This window comes from Amblyraja radiata, chromosome 29 (genome assembly GCF_010909765.2).
Source record: "Amblyraja radiata isolate CabotCenter1 chromosome 29, sAmbRad1.1.pri, whole genome shotgun sequence".
In the NCBI taxonomy this organism is placed as follows: domain Eukaryota; kingdom Metazoa; phylum Chordata; class Chondrichthyes; order Rajiformes; family Rajidae; genus Amblyraja; species Amblyraja radiata.
Genome location: NC_045984.1, coordinates 32,809,518 through 32,827,802, shown reverse-complemented (window position 1 = coordinate 32,827,802; position 18,285 = coordinate 32,809,518). Strand labels below are relative to the sequence as shown.

Genomic DNA, 18,285 nt, shown 5'->3' with positions numbered 1-18,285 from the left:
CTCCATTCCTTTCCCGACCATATACCTATCCAATTTATTTTTAAATGATAAAATCGAACCTGCCTCCACCACTTCCACTGGAAGCTCATTCCACACAGCTACCACTCTCTGGGTAAAGAAGTTCCCCCTCATGTTACCCCTAAACTTTTGTCCCTTACTTCTCAAACAATTCAAATAATTCTCAAATTCCCTTTGTTTAAGAAAGAACTGCAGATGCTGGAAAAATCGACGGTGGACAAAAATGCTGGAGAAACTCAGCAGGTGAGGCAGCATCTATGGAGTGAAGGAATAGGTGACATTTCGGGTCGAGACACGGAAGAGTCTCGACACGAAACGTCACTTATTCCTTCGCTCCACAGATGCTGCCTCACCCGCTGAGTTTCTCCAGCATTTTTGTCTACCTTTAAATCCCCTTTACTCTGATGGCCATGTTTGTGATCACTAGACCTTAAATTACAGAGAGTTGTGAATCTGTGGAATTCTCTGCCACAGAAGGCAGTGGAAGCCATTTCACTGGATGTTTTCAAGAAAGAGATTTAGCTCTTCGGGCTAACAGAATCAAGGGATATGGGGAGAATGCAGGAACGGGGTACTGATTTTGGATGATCAGCCATGATCATAATGAATGGCGGTGCTGGCTCGAAGGACTGAATGGCCAACGCCTGCACCTATTGTCTATGTTTTTATGGTACTATATTGGTGTGTCCACTGATGCTCACAGCTTCTGCTGTCCCTTTTCCCATCCTCTGCCGCCACACTTCCTTTAGCTGGTTAGAACGGAGACGAGGAAACACTTTTTCTCACAGAGAGTTGTGAGTCTGTGGAATTCTCTGCCTCAGAGGGCGGTGGAGGCAGGTTCTCTGGATGCTTTCAAGAGAGAGCTAGATAAGGCTCTTAAAAATAGTGGAGTCAGGGGATATAGGGAGAAGGCAGGAACGGGGTACTAATTGGGGATGATCAGCCATGATCACAGTGAATGGCGGTGCTGGCTCGAAGGGCCGAATGGCCTACTCCTGCATCTATTGTCTATTGTTATTCAGCTGTGAAACCCCTTTCGCCATGACTGCCCACTGCCCCGTCATCAAATGCCTCGAACATTGTGGCCATATCGAAGCATCTGGTGTCAATGTAAATTGTGGTCAATATAGAAACATAGAAACATAGAAATTAGGTGCAGGAGTAGGCCATTCGGCCCTTCGAGCCTGCACCGCCATTCAATATGATCATGGCTGATCATCCAACTCAGTATCCCGTACCTGCCTTCTCTCCATACCCTCTGATCCCCTTAGCCACAAGGGCCACATCTAACTCCCTCTTAAAGCACACGGCATTGGGGGTTCAGTATTGATGTGGATAGAGAACTGGCTGGCAAACAGGAAGCAAAGAGTAGGAGAAAATGGGTCCTTTTCACAATGGCAGGCAGTGACTAGTGGGGTACCGCAAGGCTCAGTGCTGGGACCCCAGCTATTTACAATATATATTAATGATCTGGATGAGGGAATTGAAGGCAATATCTCCAAGTTTGAGGATGACACTAAGCTGGGGGGCAGTGTTAGCTGTGAGGAGGATGCTAGGAGACTGCAAGGTGACTTGGATAGGCTGGGTGAGTGGGCAAATGTTTGGCAGATGCAGTATAATGTGGATAAATGTGAGGTTATCCATTTTGGTGGCAAAAACAGGAAAGCAGACTATTATCTAAATGGTGGCCGACTAGGAAAAGGGGAGATGCAGCGAGACCTGGGTGTCATGGTACACCAGTCATTGAAAGTGGGCATGCAGGTGCAGCAGGACCTTCCTAGTCCTCGAACAAAATGCAGAACTAACCTGTTGTTATTGAGGGGTTTTCCTCTGTTCGAGGCCCCTGTGGTTCAGAGGGGGAAGAGAGAGAGGTATAAAATGTTTCAACCCTTCAACTTCTCATTTCCTACACAATTGCTCTCTCTCTCTCTCACTCTCACTCTCGCTCTCTCTCAAGCAGCCCACTTACAGAATCTTATTATTCGTTGTGTTATCGTCATGTTTAGCTTAGTTCAGTTTAGTTTGGAGATACAGAGTGGAAACAGGCCCTTCGGCCCACCGAGTCCGTGCAGAATACGATTGTCCCTCCCGTACACTAGCTCTATCCTGCATGCGAGGTACAATTTTTACCATAGCCAATTAACCTGCAAACCTGCATGTCTTTGGAGTGTGGGAGCAAACCAGAGCACCCGGAGAAAACCCACGCAGGTCACGGGGAGAACGTACAAACTCCGTACAGACAGCACCTGTAGTCATGATCAAACCCGGGTCTCAGGTGCCGTGGGGCAGAGACTCTACCGCTGCGCCACCGTGCCGCCCCCAATATGTAGCTAATTTCTGCGTTTGCTTATGTAAGCCAAACTCCTTCTAAAAGTAATGAATAATGCCCTGTGATTATACATGTTTAGTTTGGTTTATTACCACATGTACTGTGGTACAGTGCAAAGCTTTTGTTGCGTGCTAACCAGTCAGTGGGAAGACGATACTTGATTACAATCGAGCCGTCCACATGGTTAAGGTGGTGACGTTTAGTGCGAGTCCAGTAAAGTCTGAATAAAGAGATCTCTGTTCTGTTTGTCTTCCTCTCTGCGCTGGTTTGAGAGTGGACCCTTGGTAGTGACGGGCTCTGTGCCCACCCCCCCCCCACCCCCCCCCCCCCCCCCCCCACCCCCCCCACACACACCGCCCTGTACGCAAACAAAACATCTTGTGACAATAAATTATCAAGTAATCAATCAAGCAATCGATCGATCAATAGATAAATGAATAGATAAATTATTAAATAAATAAATGTAAATAAATAAAGACAGACGGACAGACGGATAGATAGACAGACAGATAGACGGATAGACGGATAGACAGATAGACAGATAGACAGATAGACAGATAGACAGATAGATAGATAGACAGATAGATAGATAGATAGATAGATAGATAGATAGATAGATAGATAGATAGATAGATAGATAGATAGATAGATAGATAGATAGATAGATAGATAGATAGATAGATAGATAGATAGATAGATAGATAGATAGATAGATAGATAGATAGATAGACAGACTGATAGACAGATAGACAGACAGATGGACAGACTAATAATTTGGCCTTTTGACCTAAGCAGCATAAACAGCTACTAACGGATGGAAATCTCCCAGCCATTCAGCACGGGGCCAGCAGGGCATTTCACATCCAATGTTTCCTAGGTTGTCGAGTGTTGCTCCGTTGCCATGACCTCCGGTGATGAAGTGTGTGTGACCTTGATGTATGTTTCACTGTAATGACCCTGCATGTCCCCATTCACGCAGAGACAATGTGCTGATATTCTAGTGTACTTCACCCACTCTTTTCAATTGATGAAATCTTATTTAATGAAATGTTCTCCAGGAACTCATTCCTTTCATAAATCAGGGGATGACTGCACGTGATTTCAATCTCATCGTAAATTCTTGTGTTTGCCAGTAATTGTTTTTGCTCATATTGATCATAGACGTTTCTGGTTGGGACCATTCTTCAGACTGATTGCAGTAGGAGGGGGGGAGAAAGCTGGAAGGGAGGTTGGGTGGGGGCAGGACAAAGCCTGGCAAGTGATAGGTGGATATGGGGGAGGGGGTTTGCCCTCCCCCCCTCTCTTCCAGAATTCACCCACCCACTACAATCAGTTGGAAGAAAGGTCCCGACTCGAAACGTCACCTATCCATGTTCTCCACAGATGCTGCCTGACCCGCTGAGTTACTCCAGCACTCTGTGAACTGTCACCTATCCATGTTCTCCACAGATGCTGCCTGACCAGCTGAGTTACTCCAGCACTCTGTGTCTTTTTTCCAAGTAAATCAGACCGGCTGGAGTGAACATCGGCAAATGCTTTATCTTGGCTGCTATGTTACACAGACTTTGGTCGAGAATGTATCTCCTGGATTGTGAACAGTTTAATGATACATGATACTCCTCTAAGGAAATAGATTAGCTTGCCTCACATTATGTTGGCTTCTGGCCCAGGCATTGAAAACATCCTGTGATCAGAGCGCCAATGTCAATGAGATGCATGTCTGTAGGGTTGGAATGACACCCTTCACCCGCTGGTCACGTGGAGAACAAACTGACAGGACAGTGTCTCTGCCGACTTGTTCTTCCCTTGTACATAGGTTTGCCAACTGTCCCGTATTAGCCGGGCCATCACGTATATTGGGCTAAATTGGTTTGTCCCATACGGGACCGCCCTTGTCCCGTATTTCCACTGCTACCACTCCAGTCGAGAGGACTGTCCCACTTTTTTCGGCAACTTGCCGGCACCCATCATAGTCGCAGCAGTTGGCCGAAAATGTTCAACATGTTGAAAATCCAGCGGCGACCAGAAAAAGGCGACTACTCACGACCATACAGGCGTCACGTGTCGACATGTCGCGGGTTGACGCCTGTATCTTTTGTATAAACCAGCATCTACAGTTGCTTGTTTCTACAGCATCATATGAACTTCATCTAAGGCTGATCGCGATGGATGTTATTGTTATAGGGACCAGTCACAAAGTAAAGAAGTGCAGGGAATTTTACCGCATTCTGGACAACATCCTCTTTACCAAATGACCTATGTCCAATCGCGGTCCAATCTCTCCCGACCTATGTCCAAGATACCTCATGCCCTTCGTTTAATGTGGCTAAATTGTGGCTAGTGCTGGGATTCCGTTGGAGGTGGCTGTTCAGCCACAGGAGATCCTTTTTCCCCTGGGGCTATCAAACTGTACAACTCATCCCCCTTCTATCATGGGGTAAACTGACTCCCCCTCCCCTCCCCTCCCCTCCCCCCTCCCCAATCTATGCACATCCCCAATCCTTTCCACTCATCACTTTAATTTCATGTTTCATGTCTCTTGTGTTTTTATGACTGTTGGCAGATCAATTTCCCTCCTGGGATAAATAAAGTTCTATCGTATCGTATCTTAGACACAAAGTGCTGGAGTAACTCAGCGAGCCAGGCAGCATCAGGTCAAGGAATGTGTAATGGTGAATGGTGAGGATGTGTAGCCTATACAGGGGTCAACATCTGGAGTTGTGTAGTCTGTACAGGGGTCAACATCTGGAATTGTGTAGCCTGCACTTGAATCAACACCTGGAGTTCTGGAGTTGTGTACCACGTACTTGAGTCAATACCTAGGATGTGCAACTTGTACACAGGTCAGTGTGTGTAGATGTGTATGCTGCACAGGGGTCAACATCTGGAGTTGTGTAGTCTGTACAGGGGCAACATCTGGAGTTGTGTAGTCTACAGGGGCAACATCTGGAGTTGTGTAGTCTGTACAGGGGCAACATCTGGAGTTGTGTAGTCTGTACAGGGGTCAACATCTGGACTTGTGTAGTCTGTACAGGGGCAACATCTGGAGTTGTGTAGTCTGTACAGGGGCAACATCTGGAGTTGTGTAGTCTGTACAGGTGCAACACCTGGAGTTGTGTAGTCTGTACAGGGGCAACATCTGGAGTTGTGTAGTCTGTACAGGGGCAACATCTGGAGTTGTGTAGTCTGTACAGGGGCCAACATCTGGAGTTGTGTAGTCTGCACAGGGGCAACATCTGGAGTTGTGTAGTCTGTACAGGGGCCAACATCTGGAGTCGTGTACCCTGCACTTGATTCAACATCTGGAGTTCTGCACCCTGTACACGGGTTAATGAATGAGATGCAATGGCTGGAGTAACTCAGCGGGATAGGCAGCTTCTGTGGAGTGAAGGAAGGGGTGAGTGTGCCTTGTGCTCCAGTCAATGTTCATCTGAGGGATTGTTCACTGCATCGTTTCACATACCAACCTCATCATGACCAATGCCTGGGCAACATATCCCCAGAGCCGTGACTCTTCCCAGAGAGATGGGGTTTCCAGAAGTTAGTTAAACAACAATCTGTGGAAAATATACTTTTATTATATTGTTGATATAATTATCTTCTGTGTTTTATTCTCAGTTTCCAGAAATGGAAGAAACTGTGATCTGGGAGCAGCAAACAGTATCGCTACACCGGGTAAATCCTCAATTTCTGGTATTTTCTTCCCCTTTTCATAAATGATAGGAGCAGAATTAGGCCATTCGGCCCATCAAGTCTACTCCGCCATTCAATCATGGCTGATCTATCTCCTAACCCCATTCTCCTGCCCTCTCCCCGTAACCCCTGACAACCGCACTAATCAAGAATCTATCTATCTCTTAGTTCAATCAGACGTCTAATGGATCAGCTTCATCCATGGACACACCGGCCCCCCCTATACGAGGGAGGTTGGAATACAGCTTATCATAAACATACCACAAAATGGCCAGTACAGCCTGTGTGCCAGCCTGCCTACTTTAAATCCAGCGTCTCTGTATAAAATTGGCCACGTACTTGAGTCAATACCTGCCTACTCTAAACATTTAAATCACTCCTTTAATGATTTCATGCACCGCCTTATTCTCATTGTGCAGATTGATGAACATTTTAGTCCAGTTTAAACTAACATTTGAGTCCACTTTTTCTGCCCTGTCCCAGCAGTTTACCTCCACTTTAGAGCTCCCCCCCTCCCCCCCTCCCTCCCCCCCTCCCGCATTCAGGTATAGAAGTGTGAAAATGCACACCTCCAGATTCAGGGACAGTTTATTCCCAGCTGTTATCAGGCAACTGAACCATCCTATCACCAACCAGAGAGCGGTCCTGAACTACTATCTACCTCTTTGGTGACCCTGGGACTATCTTTGATCGGACGTTGCTGGCTTTACCTTGCACTAAACGTTATTCCCTTATCATGTATCTGTACACTGTGGGCGGCTCGATTGTAATCATGTATTGTCTTTCCGCTGGCTGGTTAACACGCAACAAAAGCTTTTCCCTCGGTACACGTTCACCAAGATGCAGCACAGAACGCCACAGGAGATCCTTCTTCCCTGTGGCTATCAAACTTCTCCCCCTTCTGTCGTGGGGTAGACTGATTCCCCTCCCCCACCCCCCTCCCCCCCTCCCCAATCTTTGCACTTCCCCAATCCATTCCACCCGTCTTTTTAATATCATGTTTTATGTTTCTTGTGTTTTATGATTGTTGTCATAATGATCATAATGATTGTTTTATTATTAATGTTTTATGTGTCATTCCTAACTGTCACTGTATGTCATGTTGTCACTTGCGGGCGGAGCACCAAGGCAAATTCCTTGTATGTGAATACTTGGCCAATAAACCTATTCATTCATTCATTCAACTTTTCCCTCCTGGGATAAATAAAGTTCTATCGTGTCGTATCATGACAATTATCTAAACTAAACTGAGCTGAACTGAACTGATTTCTCAGGCAGTCTGTGGTCATTCCTAATCCTTCCTGTTGTGATCCAGGATTCCAAGATCGGGTTTGGCATCGCCATATCGGGAGGGAAGGACAAACCCAGCAGCAGCACCGGGGAGACGGCCATCCTCGTCTCAGACGTTGTCCCGTCTGGACCAGCCAACGGAAAGATTCAGTGAGTAAAAACATCCCAAAACAACCAGGATTAGGACTCATGGAGTCACGGAGTCATAGAGTGATACAGCGTGCGAACAGGCCCTTCGGCCTAACTTTCCCACACCGGCCAACATGTCCCATCTACAGTAGTCCCACCTGCCCGTGTTTGACCCATATCCCTCCAAACCTGTCCTATCCATGTACCTGTCTAACTGTTTGTTAAACGTTGGGATAGTCCCAGCCTCAACTTCTTCCTCTGCCAGCTCGTTCCATGCACCCACCACCCTCTAAAAGTTACCCCTCAGATTCCTATTAAATCTTTTCCCTTTCACCTTAAACCTATGTACTCTGGTCCTCGATTCACCTACTCTGGGCACGAGACTCTGTGCATCCTGAGGGGGAGTAATAGATGGCATACAGTCCAGAGAATCCAAGAGGTTTCTTGATAATAGCCTCATAATGCTGGAGTAACTCAGCGGGACAGGCAGCATCTCTGGAGAGAGGAGTGGGTGACGTTTCGGGTCAAGACCCTTCTTGAGACTGAAGAAGGGTCTCCACCTGAAACGTCACCCATTCCTTCTCTCCAGAGATGTTGCCTGTCCCGCTGAGTTACTCCAGCGTTAAGTGTCTATCTTCAGTGTGAACCTGTATCTATCTTCTACAGGTACACAAAATTGCTGGAGGAACTCAGCGGGTGCAGCAGCATCTATGGAGCGAAGGAAATAGGCGACGTTTCGGGCAGGTTCGTTGATAATAATAATAATAATAAATTTTATTTGCGGGCGCCTTTCAAAGTCTCAAGGACACCTTACAGAAATTAACAGGAGTAAAAAAACATGTAGTCGGAGTAAAATAAATAATAAGGACATCACCAATACACAAATTAAAGACAGAATTCGCTCCAAAGACAAAAAAAATCAAAAACACAATGTGAAGAGAGAGCAGCGGCAGCTAAACCGCGCCAGCGTCCACTCTCCCTCCCGACAGCCATCTTGGACACAAACTAAAATATTCACTTACACACAAAAAATCATCCCCCCACAATGGTTACCACTGTGGGGGAAGGCACAATGTCCAGTCCCCATCCCCAGATCTCCCAAAGTCAGATAATATTTGTGCTGGTTTAGGTGACGGATGTCCGTGATAAAAATTAAACTACTTTTCCTTTATCCTTCTCTCTTCCAATGTTGGAAGAAGGGTCCCGACCGGAAACATTGCCTGTACATTCCCTGCACAGATGCTGCCTGACCCACTGAGTTCCTCCAGCATTTAGTTTTTGCTCTATATATTATTAATTGAGTACAAGAGGGCCCTCTAATGGAATAAGAACATTTTAGCAACCAGATAATTACATTGATGATAATAAATTAGATGTTGCCAGAGTCTGAGGTTGAAGCAGCCATCTCCTTTGTCACGTCAACTAGGGTGTTAGTTTAGATATAACACTCATAGGGTGCAGGAAGGAGCAAGATAAACAATGCTGGAGTAACTCAGCGGGACAGGCAGCATCTCTGGAGAGAAGGAATGGGTGACGCTTCGGGTCGAGACCTTTCTTCATACTCAATGGGTAAGGATTCGGGTCGAGATCGTTCTTCAGCCTGAAGAAGAGTCTCGACCCGAAACAATAGACAATCGACAATAGGTGCAGGAGTAGGCCATTCGGCCCTTCGAGCCAGCACCGCCATTCAATGTGATCATGGCTGATCATCCCCAATCAGTACCCCGTTCCTGCCTTCTCCTGCCTTCAAACGTCACCCATTCCTTCTCTCCAGAGATGCTGCCTGTCCCGCTGAGTCACTCCAGCATTTTGTGTCAATCCAGACTGGGAATGGTTGCTCCTACATTTTGTTGAGATAGGAGAAAGCATATTTCAGCGAACTCAAGAGGGCGACTGGTGGAGACCCTGCTTTCATTCTGACTGAAGATAGACACAAAAAGCTGGAGTAAGTCAGCGGGTCAGATAGCATCTCTGGAGAAAAGGAATAGGTGACGTTTTGGGTTGGAAGTTTGATACGTTCTCCGTTTGATCTGCGTGGGATCAGGTTTCCTCCCGCACTCCAACGACGTGCAGTTTTGCAGGTTCTAAACTCCGTACAGACAGCACCCGTAGTTAGGATCGAACCGGGGTCTCTGGCGTTGTGAGGCAGCAACTCCACCGCTGGGCCATTATTATCGTTTGAAATGTTGTGCCACTGAGACATCTGCAGGATTAACCCGGATGCTTCTCCCTTTCCAGGATTAAGGACAGGATCGTTATGGTGAACGGCGTTTCCATGGAAAATGTGCCTTCTTCATTTGCCATCCAGTGTCTGAAGAGTTCTGGGAAAGTAGCTAACATCGTGAGTGTGATGAAGGTTCTGTGTGGTGTTGAGGCTGAGTGAAGTCTCTACGTTTCACTTCTGTCCGCTGGTTTCACGACTTTATTAGACGTTCGGCTATGAATCGAAATCCATCAAATTAACCTCAAGCGCGGACTGGACCTTGAACATGTCGCCAGAACCCAGCGCCTCTTGCATGCGGGCTCAGTGGACTATTTCTGTACACTTTGCTAATCGGTGATGTGCTTAGGTATGGCAATACTCCACTAGGCTGTCACAGAGTCACACAGCGCGGAAACAGGCAGTCCTGCCCAACATGCCCACACCGCCCAGCTACACTAGTCCCACCTGCCTGTGTTTGGTCCATATCCCTCCAAACCTGTCCTATCCATGTACCTGTCCAACTGTTTCTTAAACATTGCGATAGAAACTGTTTGTCAGAAAATAATTGTAATGTTTATTTGCACCAGTGAACCACGGCAGACAGGTCATGAAGGTTAGTTTACTTTAGTTTAGTTTAGTTTAGAGATACAGCATGCAAACGGGCCTTTCGGCCCACAGAGTCCGCACCGACCAGTGCTCGCCCTGTACACACGAGGTGTTCCTTCTACACACTAGGGACAATTTACCAAAGCCAATTAACCTACAAACCTGTACGTCTTTGGAGTGTGGGAGGAAACCGGAGCACCCGGAGAAAACCCACACGGTCACGGGGAGAACATGCAAACTCCGTACAGACAGCACCCGTAGTCGGGATCGAACCCGGGGTCTCTGGTCTGGCGCTGTGAGGCAGCAACTCTACTGCTGCGCCACCAGGCTGCTCGTGTTAACTTCCACGTATTAATCGCAAAAAAAATCTCCCAATGTGATGATATTTATATCGATCACTTCATCAATCCTGACTGGTAACTTATCTAGCAAACCAATTACACTCTTGCTAAAAGATTCAGGACAACCTTTGATCCAATTCAAAGTTGAGTTTAGCGTGTGCGGCACGGTGGCGCAGTGGTAGAGTTGCTGCCACACAGCGCCAGAGACCCGGGTTCGATCCCGACTACCGGTGCCGTCTGTACAGAGTTTGTACGTTCTCCCCGTGACCTGCATGGGTTTCTTCTGAGATCTTTGTTTTCCTCCCACACTCCAAAGACGTACAGGTTTGTAGGCTAATTGGCTTGGTGTATGTGTAAATTGTCCCTTGTGTGTGTGTTGGATAGTGTTAGTGTGCGGGGATCGCTGGTGGGAATGGACTCAATGGGCCAAAGGGCCTGTTTCCGCGCCGTATCTCTAAACTAAACTAAACTAAATTCCCAACGTAGCCATTCTTTAACATCACTGGATTCGCTGGGCTTGTATTCACTGGAATTTAGAATTCCCGATGTTGGGGGAGTCCAGAACAAGGGGCCACAGTTTAAGAATAAAGGGGAGGCTATTTAAAACTGAGATGAGAAAAAAATGTTTTCACCCAGAGAGTTGTGAATTTGTGGAATTCTCTGCCACAGAGAGCAGTGGATAGAGTTAGATAGAGCTTAAGGGGATAGCGGAATCAAAGGGATATGGGAAGAAGGCTGGCCCATCCCTTGTCCCATCCTCTGCCTCCACACTTCCTTTAACTGGTTAGAACGGAGACGAGGAAACACTTATCTCACAGAGAGTGGTGAGTCTGTGGAATTCTCTGCCTCAGAGAATTCCACAGAAGTATCCAGAGGCAGGTTCTCTGGATACTTTCAAGAGAGAGCTTGATAGGGCTCTTTAAAATAGTGGGGTCAGGGGATATGGGGAGAAGGCAGGAACGGGGTACTGATTGGGGATGATAAGCCACAATCACATTGAATGGTGGTGCTGGCTCGAAGGGCCGAATGGCCTACTCCTGCACCTATTGTCTATGTTCTATTATGTTGGTTGGTCTTGAACATTCAATGCGTAGCTGGTTTCTTGAGCCAGACGCGGAGAGATCTGGCGATGACTAATAGTTAATGTCCTTCCTATCCAGACAGTGAAGAGGCCCCGCACTGTCCACATCCCCGTGACCAGCCCGGCCCCGGCCCTGGCTCCGGGCTCCTTCTATTCCGATTCAGACTTTGCCCACGACGATGCGTCTGACGAGGACGAGGACTACGACCCGGCCGACAGGAACCTGCGGCGGATCCAGAACCAGAACCTGTACCACGAGGATCACCGGCACGGTGACAGCGACCGGTACTCTGAGAGAAACCACAGCCACGACCGCAACCCCAGCCCGTCACGGAGTTACAACCGCAGCCCCAGCCCCCCACGCAGCCACAACCATCAACACAACAGCCACTACAACCGGGACTACAGGAGAGAGGACAGCCCGGCCTCGAGTCACCATGACCAGACCAGCCACCAACCGGTCAAACAGCCCATCAAGAGCTTCCTCATTAAAAACGCCAGGGATGAAGGTGAGAGGGAATTCTGTCGGATTACACCAGCAATGGAAGCACTCCTGCCACTAATCACGCTGAAGCACCATTGGTGATAAACATCACTGCTGGTGTTCTGCCAAAGAGAGACACAGAGTGCTGGAGTAACTCAGCGGGTCAGGCAGCATCTGTGGAGAACATGGATAGGTGACGTTTCTTCAGTCTGAAGAAGGGCTCAGACCCAAAACACCAACCACCCATTTTTCTCCAGGGATACTGCCTGTCCCGTTGAGTTACTCCAGCACCTTGTGTCACGATCTTCGGTATAAGCCAGTAACTGCAGTTGCTTCCAACACATTGGTGTGATGTCAGGTGGACAGTGGGATGTGGACTGGGCTGTGTCGTGTGGGCTGAGGGGGGTGGGCTGTGTCGTGTGGGGGGGTGTGGGCTGTGGGGGGTGTGGGCTGTGTCGTGTGGGGGGGTGTGGGCTGTGGGGGGTGGGCTGTGTCGTGTGGGGGGGTGTGGGCTGTGGGGGGTGGGGTGTGGGCTGTGTCGTGTGGGGGTGTGTGGGCTGTGGGGGGTGGGGGGTGGGCTGTGTCGTGTGGGGGGTGGGGTGACCTGTCGATTCCAGTTCAGTCACAAACTACTTCACGTTGCTTTCACACCAGTGACATCACCTATGGGAACACACGTATCCAGGCTCTAGAAATCCACATTTAGACAATAGACAACAGGTGCAGGAGTAGGCCATTCGGCCTTTGAGCCAGCATCACCATTCAATGTGATCATGGCTGATCATCCACAATCAGAACCCCGTTCCTGCCTTCTCCCCATATCCCCTGACTCCGCTAACTTTAAGAGCTCTGTCTAACTCTCTCTTGAAAGTATCCAGAGAACCGGCCTCCACTGCCCTCTGAGGCAGAGAATTCCACACACTCACAACTCTCTGTGTGAAAAAGTGTTTCCTCATCTCCGTTCTAAATGGCTGACCCCTTATTCTTAAACTGTGGTCCCTGGTTCTGGACTCCCCCAACATCGTGAACATGTTTTCTGCCTCTAGCGTGTCCAAACCCTCACGTAGGAGCAGAAATAGGTCATTCGGCCCATCAAGTCTCTATTCAATCATGGGTAATCTATGTTTCCCTCTTAACCCTATTCTCCTGCCTTCTCCCTGTAACCTCTGACACCCGTACCCAAGGCATTTCTTTAGTCAGAGGGTGGTGAATCTGTGGAATTCATTGCCGCAGAAGGCTGTGAAGACCAAGTCGTTGGGTATTTTTAAAGCGGGGGTTATGGGGAGAAGGCAGGAGAATGGGGTTGAGAGGGAAAGATAGGTCAGCCATGATTGAATGGCGGAGTAGACTTGATGGGCTGAATGGCCTAATTCTACTCCTATGACTTATGAACCATTGTAGCGTGATCAACATTTCTAGGTAGTTAAGTTTAGTTTAGAGATACAGCGCTGAAACAGGCCCCGAGTCCGCACCGACCAGCGATCGCCGCACACTTACACTATCCTACCCACACAAGGGACATGTGCTTATCCCAAGCCAATTAACCTACAAACCCCTACGTCTTTGGAGTGTGGGAGGAAACCGGGGATCCTGGAGAAAACCCACGCAGGTCACGGGGAGAACGTACAAACTTCACGTAAGTACTGGCGCCCGTAGTCAGGATCAAGCCCGGGTGTCTGGCACTGCAAGGCAGCAACTCTACCGCTCTGCCACCGTCTTTGGTACACTGAAGTGGTGCAATAGTGACAATCCTAATTTAGTTTTGTGCACCATTCTACCCACAGAATATGGACTGAGGTTAGGGAGTCAAATCTTCATTAAACACATGACGTCGAGTGGTCTTGCCTCAAAGGAAGGCGTGTTACAGGAGGGAGACATCATACTGAAGGTAAGAGATGCCAAGTTTATACAGCTGCTAATGAATGAAGATTGACCAATTGTATTTGTAGAAAATAGGTGCAGGAGGAGGCCATTCGTTCCTTCGAGCCAGCACCGCCATTCTTTGTGAACATGGCTGATCATCCCCTATCAATAACCCGTGCCTGCCTTCTCCCCATATCCCTTGACCCCACTAGCCCCTAGAGCTCTATCCAACTCTCTCTTAAATCCATCCATTGACTTGGCCTCCACTGCCCTCTGTGGCAGGGAATTCCATAAATTCACAACTCTCTGGATGAAAAAGTTTTTTCTCACCCCAGTGTTAAATGACCTCCCCTTTATTCTAAGACTGTGGCCCCTGGTTGCGCTGGTGAAAGTTGGGGGCGAAAGTCAACGATTCCTTTGTGTGTTTGGGCTAGATCAACGGCATTGTGACAGAGAACATCTCTCTGGAAGATACAAAGTCACTGATTGAGAAATCGGAGGGGAAGCTGAACCTGGTGGTTCTCCGGGACAACGAGCAGTTCCTGATCAACGTCCCGGAGATGGAGGACAGCGATGACAACAACTCGGGGATGGAAGGTGAGAGGCCAGACGGCCGAGGCTGCGTTTCATTTCAGCAGCTTCTCAAATGATGAAGGGGCTCGACCCGCAAACGTCACCCATTCCGTCTCTCCAGAGATGCTGCCTGCCCCGCTGAGTTACTCCAGCATTTTGTATCTACCTTCGGTGTAAACCAGCATCTGCAGTTCCTTCCTACCCTTCTCAAGGGAAGTGTTCACTGCCACTGGCTGCCCAGTAGAATTCTCTTTCCTTTTATTTTAAATTTATGCTCGAACATTACGTAAGGTCATATGGAACAGGAGTAGAATTAGGCCATTCGGCCCATCAAATCTATCCCACCATTCAATCATGGCTGATCTATCTCTCCCAACTAACCCCATTCTCCTGCCTTCTCCCCTGACACCTCCTCTGACACCCGCACTAATCAAGAATCTATCTATCTCTGCCTTAAAAATATCCGCTGACTTGGCCTCCACAGCCGTCTGTGGCAAAGAATTCCACAGATTCACCACCCTCTGACTAAAGAAATTTCCCCTCATCTCCTTCCCAAAAGATCGTCCTTTAAGTCTGAGGCTGCGACCTCTGGTCCTAGACTCTCCCACCAGTGGAAACATCCTCTCCACATCCACTCTATCCAGGCCTTTCACTATTCTGTAAGTTGCAATGAGGTCCTCAATGAGCTCATCATAGATTAACCTACTCATTCCTGGGATCATTCTTGTAAACCTCCTCTGGACCCTCTCCTGAGCCAGCACATCCTTCCTCAGATATGGGGCCCAATATTGCTCACAATATTCCAAATGTGGCCTGACCAGCGCCTTAGAGAGCCTCAGCGTTACATCCCTGTGTTTGTATACAAGCCCTCTTGAAATAAATGCGAGCATTGAGTTTGCTTCCTTTACTACCGATAATATTATTATAATAATAAAGCTATTCTAAAATACAACTAAGCTAAATATTGTGGGATTGCACCTTTATGGAGGGTGCAGGTTCCTGTTGTTCCTTTCGCAAAGGATTAAGTGGAAAGAACAACGAGAGGGACTGATTTTTTTCTCTCTCTGAAGTTATTGTTGATCTTCCATTAAGATTAGTTTAGTTTTAGTTTATTGTCACGAGCAGCGATGTACAGTGAGATGCTTTTTGTTGCGTGCTAACCAGTCAGCGGAGAGACTGTGCATGATCACAATCGAGCCGTCCACAGTGTACAGATCAAGGAAAAGGGGAGAACATGGATAGGTGACGTTTCACAGAGTGCTGGAGTAACTCAGCGGGTCAGGCAGCATCTATGGAGCTAAGGAAATAGGTAACGTTTCGGGCCGAAACCCGTAAGGGTTTCGGCCCGAAACGTTGCCTATTTCCAGAAGGATTTCGGCCCGAAACGTTGCCTATTTCCAGAAGGGTTTCGGCCCGAAACGTTGCCTATTTCCAGAAGGGTTTCGGCCCGAAACGTTGCCTATTTCCAGAAGGGTTTCGGCCCGAAACTTTGCCTATTTCCTTAGCTCCATAGATGCTGCTGCACCATAACTCAGTGGGTCAGGCAGCATCTGTGGAGAACATGGATAGGTGACGTTTCACAGAGTGCTGGAGTAACTCAGCGGGTCAGGCAGCATCTGTGGAGAACATGGATAGGTGACGTTTCACAGAGTGCTGGAGTAACTCAGCGGGTCAGGCAGCATCTGTGGAGAACATGGATAGGTGACGTTTCACAGAGTGCTGGAGTAAGCTCAGTGCTGGAGGGGAGCGTAGACTCTGGGATGGGTGTGCTTGAGAGGCGTATGAGGCACAAGGTGCAGGCCATCCTGAAAAACCCCGGGCATCCCCTCCATGTAATTCTGGAGAGTCAAAAGAGCACTCAGAACAACAACCGGCTCCTCTCCCTGCCCTGTAGAACGGAGCGGTTCAGGAGATCCTTCATCCCGGCAGCCATTAGATTTTATAATTCGGACCGCTAGGCTGTAGGGGGATGCATTTTGCAATTTTTAATTTTTAATTGTTAATTATTGGTCTTTTTAAATATTTATTGCTCTCAGGTAATGTCCACATTGTATTCTATGTATTTTCTGTCTGCGTTCGTTTTAAATCTGTGGGTTTGTTGGTTGGGGGCTTCTGGACATCTGAATTTCCCTGAGGGGATCAATAAAGTATTTATTATTATTATTATTATTAACTCAGCGGGTCAGGCAGCATCTGTGGAGAACATGGATAGGTGACGTTTCACAGAGTGCTGGAGTAACTCAGCGGGTCAGGCAGCATCTATGGAGCTAAGGAAATAGGCAACGTTTCGGGCCGAAACCCTTCCGGGTTTCAGCCCGAAACGTTGCCTATTTCCAGAAGGGTTTCAGCCCGAAATGTTGCCTATTTCCTTAGCTCCACAGATGCTGCTGCACCATAACTCAGCGGGTCAGGCAGCATCTGTGGAGAACATGGATAGGTGACGTTTCACAGAGTGCTGGAGTAACTCAGCGGGTCAGGCAGCGTCTCTGGAGAATATGAACATGGATTTCTTCATACTGAGAAGTCTGAAGAAAGATCCTGACCCAAAACGTTGCCTATCCATGTCCTCCAGAGATGTTACCTGACCTACTAAGTTACTCCAGCACTTTGGGTTTTGCTCAAGATTCAGATCCATGGATGTGTATGATATGTTTGTAAAACATTCATGCCCAGTCTTAAGTAAATGAATCAACATGGGCGGCACGGTGGAGCAGCGGGTGGAGCTGCTGCCTCACAGCGCCAGAGACCCGGGTTCGATCCTGACCTCAGATGCTGTCTGCACGGAGTTTGCACGTTCTCCCTGTGACCACGTCGGTTTCCTCCCACATTCCAAAGACGTGCGGGTTTGTAGTTTAATTGTGTACAATTTCCCCTAGTGTGTAGGATGGGAAAGTGGGATAACTTCGAACTTGTGTGAATGGGTGACCGACAGTCAGTGTGGACTCAATGGGCCGAAGGGCCTGTTTCTAAGATGCAGCACTAAAACTAAACATCAAACTATAACTTCCACTAAAACATCGGGCAAAAGAAGACTGATCAACACGTGTGAATAGTTTATATTTCCGCAACTTTAAAATTAGAAGTGTCACTCTGTGCTGAGTTCAACTAGGACATGGGCATGGTTGGATGTGGGTGGGAGATGGACAGACCAGGGAGATCGATGTAAATGTTAATATTTATTGGTTGTAGCTGGCACCGTCTACACACACGGCAGGAGGAGGATAACTATACAACGAGGCTTTTAATGGCCAATTTTCACAATAAAAGTCCAGTTAAAAAATGCAATGTCTACTCTATATCCTGGTGCTGGCTTTAGGATTAATGAACAGAGGCGTGTTGTTTTAAAATAAAATGAAGGATAAAGCTTGAATTCCCAGATTGTTCTAATTATCTGCAACTTCTCCACAGATATTTCAGATCTGGATTCTGAACGTCCTGCTTCACCCATCGCTAGGCCCGAGCCCGTCAACACCATGAAGACCAACGGCAGGTGGGTGGGTGGTGGTCCACAAAGCAGAGCCATGGGGACCATGGCCGGGTGATGGGGCACAGTGAGGGGGGATAGGGACAGGGATGTGGGCACAGTGAGGGGGGATAGGGACGGGGATGTGGGCACAGTGAGGGGGGATAGGGATGAGGATCAAGTTCACGTTCAAGTTACATTTATTGTCACCT

At 47.9% G+C, this 18,285-nt stretch overlaps 1 protein-coding gene across 2 annotated transcripts in view; it reads left to right on the top strand.

Annotated features, from left to right (window-relative positions):
* Positions 1-18,285, top strand: part of tjp3 (tight junction protein 3) — a 51,192-nt gene that overhangs the window by 14,140 nt on the left and 18,767 nt on the right. For both annotated transcript variants that reach the window (XM_033047226.1, XM_033047225.1), the window contains exons 2-8: positions 5,966-6,022; positions 7,356-7,480; positions 9,698-9,800; positions 11,770-12,199; positions 13,959-14,062; positions 14,472-14,634; positions 18,019-18,100. In XM_033047226.1, the coding sequence (XP_032903117.1) occupies positions 5,975-6,022; positions 7,356-7,480; positions 9,698-9,800; positions 11,770-12,199; positions 13,959-14,062; positions 14,472-14,634; positions 18,019-18,100 (1,055 nt within the window). In that variant the 5' untranslated portion in view covers positions 5,966-5,974. The remainder of the gene's footprint in view (positions 1-5,965; positions 6,023-7,355; positions 7,481-9,697; positions 9,801-11,769; positions 12,200-13,958; positions 14,063-14,471; positions 14,635-18,018; positions 18,101-18,285) is intronic.